Genomic DNA, 10,383 nt, shown 5'->3' on the forward strand with positions numbered 1-10,383 from the left:
CCCTCCCAGCCTATGAAGTGTACCAGACAGTTTCCTACTATTTCATTAAATTTAATTGAATGTCTTCACACAAATATTGAACATTTGTTCATGTACTACTCAGCAATATCTCCTGCGTGTGTGCGCTTCTTTATTGTTGGATCTGGTCTTCAGAAAAGTCCTTAACAGTTGCTAGAGTAATTAACATTTCACAGAAGATTGTTGTAATACATACATTTGACACAAATGAACCCCGTACAGCTCTGCGGCCTCTTGCTAAATGCAGTTTGAGATCCGGTTCTATTGGATGCCAATAGTCTTCTGAATGATGTACACAGTTAGCTTCCTGCACATCTTTTAGCAAGTATTGTTATTTTTGTAGAGAAATTCATGTTTACATTTCACAATAACCTTACACTCTGACCAAAACAGAAAACTACGAATAAGGTCATCAAAAAAAAAAAAATAAAAAACTCTGGGTGGGCTGGTTCATGCCTCAAGGGCCAAAGTCCCACCTACATTTGACATTTTAGAATTCAAATCACAAACTGGGGAATTTCATCCCCAACTCAATCCTTAAGGTTCAAATTTATTTACTGCCAATAATCTATACAATACTTTCAGTTAAAGTTCACTACGTTTTTAAATTGCACACAACTTGAGACAAAAACTTACTTTCACTTCTTTTATTGATTACACTTAAACATCCAAGTTTGACAGAAAGCTGAATATGCAGCAGATGTTGATCTTTAAGATCTCTGCTGTTGACCATGGAAGACCTTCTGCTGCTGTTGAGGACCTTGATCTTCAGAGACGTGCTCCTTCAGGTAGTGGATGGACTGGTAGTAGTCCTTACCCTTCTCGTGGTTCTGGCTGAAGGTGGTGTAGGTTCCAGGAGGGTACAGACCATACAGGAGCCTGTAGTCAAAGCCAGGATAAGGAGACCCCCAGAAGCCACCGAGTCCTCGGCCTGGAACCACCACGCTGGTGAAAGCAGCTCCAGGCGGCGCCGCCTCAGCCGGGTAACCGAACTCCTCCGTCTGCTGCTGGTAGTTGCCGAGTTCAGCTTCCTTCACAACGTTGGAAGTTTCTCCAGACTGGAGGACAGGTCCAGGTGGAGGGACCGGTGGCAGGAAGTCACTGGAGCCCACAGGCTGGAGATCAGCTGCTGGCTCAGAGAAAGATGGAGGAGCAACAGCCCACCTGGTTTCTGGACAAATGAGACTCATTAGAGATGGAGGATTCATGGAGAACATTCACAGCAGCTTTAGTTACCTGGCAGAGCAGCTTGAGCAGGACCTGGCTGTGTGGAACCAGCTCCTTCATGGAGCACCATCACAGGGGAACCAGAACCCACCATCACTGGGCCGGTCTGACCAAACTGGGAGAATCCAGGATCCTGCGCCGAGAGCTGAGCGGCCTCAGAGACTCCTACAGGAACAGCATATCCGGTCTGAACGGGGACAGAAAACACGGGGTATTCGGCCCCCTCAGGGTACCCTGACGGGACCATGGGAACACCAGGACTCTGAACAAATACTGGAACCGGCTGAGAGACGGCGCCGGAATGAGGGCGGTACTGCACAGGCGCAGAGCGGCTCGTCTGGGATCCTCTGTGGGACCCAAAGGTGGTTTTTTGGTCACCGCTGCTCTGATCTGTAGATTTAGAGCCTGAAAGCAGAAATTAAAGTTCTGAATATCATCAAAACATATCAGCAGAGACAGAATGAAAGGTCACCTTTAGCAGGAAAACCACGTGACGGCACAACCAGCAGAACAAAGAGGGAAAACCTGAAACATTAACACAAGAAACATTAGAAATCCTTAAAGTAGAATCAGAGCCAACTCAAAGAAGGTCCACATCCCACCCCAGGAAGAGCCTCGCCATCTCCATCATGAAGGCCACAGTACTGAAAGGGTCACAGGTGAAGGTTTATCAATGCGAGCAGAGAGCAGTCCTGACCAATCAGAGCTTAACGAACCAACAACCTTCAGCTGCTGCAGACGAACTCTCAGCTGAACGTGTGTTTATGAGGAACGTTTTTTAACCTAATGCGTTTATCTGTGCAGGTCGGTTGTGGAACCAGTTCTAGAGGGAATTGTTCTCCCGCAGAATCTAAACCACATCATCGTCAAGGCCCGGGGGCCGGATCCGGCCCTCCGGGTAATTCTATTTTATTGTTATTAATGACCCGATGTTATCTTGAGCTCATTTCTAACTTGTATCATTTGGACAAAATATATTTTTATGGAGAGTAAAATATTAAAAGTTATTTAAGGTTTAAGTTGATTTATTCTGGAATAATATTCCTGACTTTTTATTATTCATAATTATGTTAAGGCCAGTTACGGTTTTAAAGTTCTAAAAATTGGCATTCTGCTAACTTTTTGGACTATTTTGGCATTTATTAAGATTTTTGGGCTATTTTGGTGTTTAGCTAATATTTCAGCTACTTGCTAGATGTTTTTTTTTTTTTTTTTTGCTTTAGCTTTTGGCGTTTAGCTGTCTATCAGCATCAGTGTTTTTATCTATCAATTTCTGCATCTTCAGTGGCCAAATTCAGCTTCCAGCATTCACACTAGAATTATCACAGCTAATGATATATATCTAGTTCAGAATTATGTTAAAAAAATACGGTTTTAAAGTTTTAAAAATGTAGTTTTAAAGTGTTTGATAAATGTTCATCCTGTTCAACCTAATGTGTGTTTTGGATTTTGGACCCCTGTGCGTCTACACTCGTCCTTCGTATTTTCTTTAAAGCTGAAATGGTTTACAAATTATTTTTTTCCAGTGGCTCTCATATGCGGTCAAACCAGGATCAGCTTCAAGTGAACGAAAAACAGATTGAAAACTTGAAAAATAGACTGTAAATTTGAAGAAAAGAGAAATTAAAAAAAAGTTTTGACAATTTGAAATAAAAAATAGAAAACTCAGAAAAAATAGAAAATTAAAAATAATATTGAAAACCTGAAAAAAATCTTGAAAATTAAAAAAAGAAAATGTGAAAAAAAAGTTAAAAAATTGGAAAAATAAAAAACAAAAACTTAAAATGAATCATTCCCCACCCCCATGTAAAATTAGGATCAGTTTGACGGCGTAAACTTAAAAATCAGAATTGAAACTCCAAACTGAGAACTGAAAATGAATTAGGAAAGCAAAAAAAAAGTTGAAAATTCAAAGCAGTTACTGTTACTGATGTTACTAATAGATAAATTATTTTTCAATTGATATTTTCTTCCTTTACAGTTTTAAAATTCAAGTCTTCAGTATTTTGTCATGTTTTCAAGATTAATTTCAAGATTTTTGTATTTCTTTTTTTCCAAATTTTTATAAAAAACATTTTTTTCAAATTTTTATTTTTTTTCTTCCAATTTTCAAGATTTATTTCGAGTTTTCATTTTTTCCCCTCAATTTTCAAAACATTTTTTTCAAAGTTTCATTTTTTCTATTTACAATATCTTGTTTTTTATTTTTTTTCAGTTCTTTTCATGTTTTCAATCCGTTTTTTGTTCACTTTAATCTGATCCTGATTTGACCGAATATAATCGTTTTTTCCATTGCAGAGGAAACACAAAACAAACCGAAAACAGAACGATCACTTCTCAAATCAATCAAAGATAATGACCAGACAAGCATCATGTTGTGGCGTTGTGGCTGTGTTCGCTCTCTTCTGATTGGTCCATTAAAAAATCCTTCATATCTATAATTGAATGTTTTTATTGTTACTGTTTTAATTCAGTTTACTGGTAAACAAAGTGTCAGAAAGATTCGTCACTGTGGCAGCATTTAAAAGAACACAGTAAATCTTATAACTTCTCAGAACATCTTTACAGTGCACCCCCACATATTCGCCTTTCTGTTGTCATGCCATTTCTCCATGCGGGGAAGTAGACTTTCTCCTGAGCGGGATGACTTTCTGTTCGCAGGAGGATGGAGATGTCCTATTTCTGTTGGAGTTTTGACTAATATATAACACCATACAGTCCTGCAGAGAAAAAAACCCACCGAGTTTGGGGGCGTGGTCTGAAGCCCCGTGTCACAGATAACATCACTGGTTGAGTGTGTTGTTAAACATTTTGAAGCTGCAGTGAGCTTGAACAACTCTGTGTTTCCACATGCTGAAGCTCATTAAACTGACGGTGTCGTCCTTCAGCCAGGATGAGATGATTTAAAAACATTTCCTTTGTCGTCTGAAACACACATCAGCACACAAACACCTGCTGGTGTTCAAGGCCTCTTAAAAGAAAAGTTTACCCTTTGTTCTGGTTGGTCAGGTATGAAATCCTGATCATTTAACAAGCTAAAGCAGACAGATGAAGATGTAGAAACAAGACTTTAATGTTCTTTATTCGTTCAGCCGTTCAGGAATCATTCTTTTCTGTTTAACTACAGGAACCAGTTCAGTTAAAGTATAAAGACTCTATGGGGACTGATGATGAATCATTTAAACTCATCGTGTGTGTGTGTGTACGTGGGGGGGGGGGTCTTGATGAGATTGTACATCCTGGTTCTGGCTCGTTAACAGGTTCTTTCTGTGGAGTTAGCGTGTTCTGTTCCTGCATGTGTGTATTAGCATGTAAGAATTATCAAGAAGGGGTTAAAATAAAAGTTATCAGAGCAGGAATGGTTATCAATGGGTCACTCAGTCCAGTTCTCGTTTACAGTCAATGGGTCTGACAGAGTATTTGAAATACTTTGGTTTAAATCATTTGATTGTGTTTTCTCCGATCAGTGAAAGTTTTTCCAAGTTAGCATCTATTTGGGTTGGTATTGTTAGGATTTTCTTATACTCAGTCGTTTTTGGAGCACATTACCATGGATGGAAGGATGGATGGATGGATGGATGGATGGATGGATGGATGGATGGATGGATGGAAGGATGCACGAATGGATGGATGGACAGACAGAAGGATGGACGGATGGATGGATGGACGGATGGATGGATGGATGGATGGGTGGATGGATGGATGGATGGACAGAAGGATGGATGGATGGATGGATGGATGGATGGATGGATGGAAGGATGGATGGATGGATGGACAGAAGGATGGACAGACAGACACACAGATGGACAGACGTTCCTCCACAGAGCTTTGCTGAGTCTGTACTTTTCATACTGAATCATGAACGTCGTATTTCTCGTTTTCTTGACGGCTGCTGGAGGTTTCTCTGAGCTCTGACTTTGTCTCTGACGGAAGATTTCTGTGTTTGCAGTCCAGATGGTTCGGTGTTTGTCGTGACAGCTTCTCCATTCAGCCTCTCCTCCAGGTGACACAAGTGTTGGACGTCACCTTTGCCCTCTCACCCCCCTGAATCTCCTGATATGACAGTCGAGTAAAGCTCACCTTTCAGTGACAACAGCTGCCGGCTCGTGTCCTCGTCCGGTCGAAGACCGTTTGCCCCCCGTCTTCTGTTTTAGTGGCAGCAGTTGGTGTGTGGCCTCTGATTCTGATTCCAACGGGGTGGAACAAAGCTTGGTTTGTTTTCTGGAATAAACTTGTACTTTTTATTGTTTGGTCGATTAGCAAACCTGTTCAGAAACCTGGAAGATTCTGACTCACCAGAGCTCTTTTATCACATGTTACAAACTCAAGCATCTATTTGAGGAACATTTGATTAATAATTAGCATAGTAATATACTATCATAAATATGGAGGTAGTTTATGCAGAAAAACAGTAGAATAGAATGATACAGGCCTTTTTGAGCATTTTTGAGGACATGGTCAACAAAAAACAAAGACAGCAAGATAAATATGTAGTTACATGTGATTTTTCCCAACTCACAGGACATAGTAACATGCACCAAAATGTAATGGTTAAAAAAACAAACAAACAAAGAATAACACCATTACACTTTTTGGATAAATGCCAACAGAAAAAAATAAAACCCAATTTTTCCAGAACTCCTATAAAAACTGACCTCCTTTGCAATTAAATGACCCACTGTAGAAGTGCCTGAGTAAGTGTGCTAATGAGACACTTGAAGCAGACAGGCAAGAAGAAGAAAAAAGTGCATGAAATAAAATTTATACAATCAAAGTTTCATTTTAAAATAGAAATGTAGGAAAATCTGCTTAGAAACAGGATTTAAGGGCACAAGATAAAACAGGCAAGACCAGATCCACATTGGATGATTTGTGTCACAGAATCTGTCACGTAAAAAAACACTTTAAAAAGCTTCTTCCAAAACATTTCAGACTGCAGTTTAGCAGAAAGGGGAGACATGGGAGGAGAACAGATGTGAGCAGGACCGAAGTATTCTGTCCTTGGAGGAGACAGTCCAGTTGTGAAGCTGATTTTTGAACAAACGTGGTTTTGGCACCCCCACAACGATTTTTTATGGCTTTTATATCTTTAAGAGGTGCTGATTCAGAATCCGGCTGACGCCAGCGTGGCACCTTTAAGCATGTTGTGTCATATGCTAATAAAGGTGACCATTACTGAAATCTCATTTTTAGGACATAGCTTGTTACGACTTTTACTTCCACTAGATAGTCAAGTTTTATCGTCTTCTCATGAAATATTCCATTTTATTAAGATCAGCATTTTGAAATTGACTCATCACCCAATCAGTCCATTTTTTCCACCACTAGATGATGTGAATGGTAGCAACTGCTGTCCAAATGATGAAGATAATCCAAGGGTTTGGTCAGGCTAGTGGACAAAGAGCAACTAGGTGATGGACTGGCTGGGTAACTGCAGGTGTGTCAGAAGTTCCCACCTGCAATCATACACACATGTGGAGACAAAACAGAAACCAGCAGAAAGAGACCATGGGACATCGACAGACGAAATAACCAAAAGAAGGAGACATGAGGACAGGGATCTGCCAAACCATAACAGCTGGAGAAGAGATTTAGTCAGACCCCAAAATCAGGAACAAGAGTTTTTGGTGAAGGCGTTTAACAGCATTCCTCATGGCGTTCATGTTGTTCCAGGTAGCCTAGCTGAAGGCTATTCTGTCTCTGTATGACCAGAGGTGGACCTTTGTCCACACACTTAGCAGTAGTTGGACTTGTTTCCAGCTCATGCTGGATTATGGCGGTGCTGTCATAATATTCATGTACAGAATTTCTTGGTCCAGCCAGGACTGAAGGAGATCTGCTTTAGGGACAACAAGCTCCAGCATGCATTGGTTTTGTGGCTGATTGTGATTGGGATGAGGGTCAGCACAAGTCTGAAACTTTGGTTCTCAACCAGAGAAAGGTAATGTGTTCTCTCTGGGTGGGTGGAGAGCTCCTTCTCCAGGTGGAGGAGTTTAAGTATCTTGGTGTCTTGTTCACAAGTGAGGGAATATCAGAGTGTGAAATTAACAACTTTAGAGAAAGTCTAAGGAGCTTGGTCACTCAGGGGTAGCTCAGAATAGAGCTGCTGCTATTCCAGATTGGGAGGAGCCTGCTGAGGTGGCTCCTTCATCTGGTTTGAATGCCTCTCTTGGTAGGTGTTTCAATAAGGTCCCACTGGACAAAGACTCCAGGGGAGACCCAGGATATCCTGGAAGGACTTTGTCTACATCAGCTTTGTGGCGTCACCCTCACAAGCTCTGGGATTGGTCCTGAAATTAATGAAACCTGCAGTCCAAATGGTCTCAAGCCTCCATCTGAGAACCCTTCTGGCCTTTCTGATGCTTGGCGGGCAGGTTAGACCCAGCAGGAACAACATGATGCAGTTCCTTGAAATAGCAAAGGTTTTAATAAACCACAGGTCTAGAAGTAAGATAACTCAAAAACATGGAGTGCTCAATGCTCAAACACCAATTGCAAAAGACACTTCCTCTCCGCTCTTCTAGGCTTGTTACATTAAAAGTGGGGTCATCGGGACCCCACAAGACAGTGCGCTGAACATTTTTTTCAATGATTGTCGGTCTTTACTGGTGTCCAATGACAGACATGAAATCTTGTCCACCTTTTCGAAGGCTAGCACCTCAATGTAAGACTGGGGTCATCTGGACCCCATAAGAGAGCACCAGGGTTAAAAAGTGGGACCTCAAATGGAGGAGGGAATCCAGAAGATGTCACTGCTGACCTGCAAGAACAAAAAACAAAACACAACAACATGGGGCATTTCATAGCATCTCTTTAGGTTAGCTTGGGCAGCACTGTTTTGCTAACTCAATTTCCAAACCTGAAAGCAGAGTTTCTTTCTTTAAGAAGTCACTTGACCTCCCAGGTCATCCAAGACTTTGGCTGTACAGGTACAGATCTGTTTGTAACTCAGCAGACACTGAACACTCAAATTTCCTCATCTCCCAGTTTGTTCTGTCAAAGTAGACTTGCAAATATTGTTATTAGAGGTGGTTTTAACCAATAATCGCAGTATCGTGATATTATCGATATTGTGAGCCATGTATTGTGTACCGTATCACAAAGTACCCAGGGATTCCCAGCCCTAGTCTACACGTGAGTATCCTCTCATTTATGTTTTTACCTCACTCATGTTAGTTTCCTAGTTATAATGTCTGTAAGTATTTCATGACAAAAAATACATAATCATGCATCATTAAAGGACATTCCAAAGAAAACGATGTCTGTGTAAAAACAAAAGATATTTAGTAAAAATAAATATCAGTAAATAATTAAAAACCCGAACAGGAGACGTTTTTCATCTGTGGCACTGTTTTTTCATGCCTCTGACCTTTTACTGATCCTCATTCAGTAAGAGGCTGAAATTAACCTTCATTAACAGAGAAAAGGTGTGTGTCCAAGTGTGCAAGTGTCGCTCTGAGTGTCTGTTCGACATGACCCAGACTAATTTGTGGAAATCCAGAGACAACACTGTGAGAAGAGAATTGCTCCTAGAACTAGTATTCCTTAGACTTTGGTGTGTTTGTATTTGCTCTTGCAAGTGTGTTCACAAATGTGTTACGTTGTGAGTTTGCATCCTTGTGTTTGTGTGGTCTGTCTGGCTGTGCAGGAAGAGAGAGAGAAGCCTATTGATTATTTTAATCCTCCTATTTGTGAGTCTGTGATCCTCTCGGCTGAGCCTTCCACAGGAGGATTGCTAATGGGCCTGAACGCTTCCCTCCTCAGCCCACTCTCCCTGTCCAATTAACTGACACTGGAATCTGCAAGGAGGGTGTGCTAGGACTACAATGAGGGGATGGGAGTTGTTCAGGGGGAGGCAGTGCTACCCCACCAACCTGGTCTGCATTCCACCATCTTTCAAACTGCTCAGAAGAACCCCACCTCAAGCAGAATAGTATTATATCTTCTTATTCTGGAGACATAAAATGTCCATGTTTTCATGTTTTATTCTCTCAGGCTTGCCTTGAAGAGGGTAAAAAAGCTTCATCCTTCACAGAAGTTCATCTGTGCTTTGAACAAATACAGAAAAAAAAATTTAAATCAGTTAAATAATTTATTTAGTTCAGTCTATCCCATTTTTTCTTAAAAACATTTTATTTTAAATGAAAAATTACATTTAAAGTACTCAAAACTTCTGCTAAATTTCATTGAAGACTGAGGCTTGTGTGGTCGGCTTTCATGTATGAGTTTCTCTGTCAGCTTTGTATTCTGATCAGCAGATTCTTTCGTTTCAGCTTGTGCCCAGCAGCCCTTCCATGAAGCTGCCTGCTTAATCCTCAGAATCTGTAGTCTCCCTGAATGCTGTGCGTGGTTCTCCCTCTGTTGTCCCCTGTGATGCTGATTGCAGTGTTTGCTGAGCAGAGTAGATCCTGTAAAGCCTTCACAGGTAGAGATAGCAGCCTCGTCCTCCAGCCTTGTGTGTGGGAGGCCCTCATGTTTCTCTACTTTTTTTTGGATGACTCCATCATTAGTTTGTCCCTGGTGACATCATCCAAGATAGCAAACTTATAGCAGTTCAATGGAAGTTTGTTTTCTTCATTCTGTATCTTGTATCATATTTTACTTTTTATAAACCAATGAATCCTGTGTTGCCTTGAGGTAATTTATAATTTCATTAAATTCATATGTTGATAGAGGTTTATTAAAGATTTTAAGAAAAAAGAAACAAGCAAAAAAAGGTAAAGTTGCCAAAAATAGCAACTTCCGGTTTTCCCATGTAACTTCCGGTTTTCGGTTTCATGTTTTTAGAGCGGGCGAAATCCAGTACGTGGGCTAAGATATCTGTCGCCATCCACACTCAAGCTCTGTCGGGGCAATACTGTAAGTTTATAATTTTGTTTATGTACATTCAGGGAAACATATTTTGGTATTATTTGTATAAGATTATTACGTTAAAGTGTTGATGAAATACTTTTATTTCATCACCATTTTTTTAGAGCGTCTAGTATATTTGTTACAGTTTTCACCATCTGGAGAAGAAATTAAAAGCTCAGAACGTTCCTGGTGGTTCTGGTCTTCTTCAATGGTTAATCTGCATGTTCAAGTGGTAACATAACAAGTCTTATTGAAGACCAAAAGAACTGAACATTGTAGCTAAGT

The 10,383-nt window shown here is 40.5% G+C and overlaps 1 protein-coding gene and 1 long non-coding RNA gene across 2 annotated transcripts in view; one reads left to right on the forward strand and one right to left on the reverse strand.

The window, feature by feature from the left end:
- Positions 1-650: 650 nt before the first annotated feature.
- Positions 651-2,008, reverse strand: LOC112144577. Its single transcript, XM_024269154.1, has 4 exons — positions 1,848-2,008; positions 1,718-1,770; positions 1,255-1,650; positions 651-1,189 (listed from the first exon to the last, which is right to left on the reverse strand). Exons 1-4 carry the CDS (start codon positions 1,874-1,876, stop codon positions 729-731), a joined length of 939 nt encoding a protein of 312 aa, XP_024124922.1. The 5' UTR covers positions 1,877-2,008; the 3' UTR covers positions 651-728.
- A 7,900-nt stretch (positions 2,009-9,908) lies between these two features.
- The window catches only part of LOC112145557, a 26,144-nt gene continuing 25,669 nt past the window's right edge, over positions 9,909-10,383 (forward strand). Inside the window, exon 1 of the long non-coding RNA XR_002919095.2 lies at positions 9,909-10,104. This is a non-coding gene — a long non-coding RNA (uncharacterized LOC112145557). The remainder of the gene's footprint in view (positions 10,105-10,383) is intronic.

Source organism: Oryzias melastigma, linkage group LG5 (assembly GCF_002922805.2).
Source record: "Oryzias melastigma strain HK-1 linkage group LG5, ASM292280v2, whole genome shotgun sequence".
NCBI lineage: Eukaryota > Metazoa > Chordata > Actinopteri > Beloniformes > Adrianichthyidae > Oryzias > Oryzias melastigma.

What these genes read in the sequence shown, in the direction of transcription:
- LOC112144577 (XM_024269154.1), bottom strand. Translation starts at nt 1,876, where the DNA reads ATGATGGAGATGGCGAGGCTCTTCCTGGG. An exon ending in ACGTGGTTTTCCTGCTAAAG is followed by an intron (nt 1,651 to 1,717) that starts GTGACCTTTCAT and finishes TTCTGCTTTCAG; the next exon opens with GCTCTAAATCTACAGATCAG. An exon ending in TGCTCAAGCTGCTCTGCCAG is followed by an intron (nt 1,190 to 1,254) that starts GTAACTAAAGCT and finishes TCATTTGTCCAG; the next exon opens with AAACCAGGTGGGCTGTTGCT.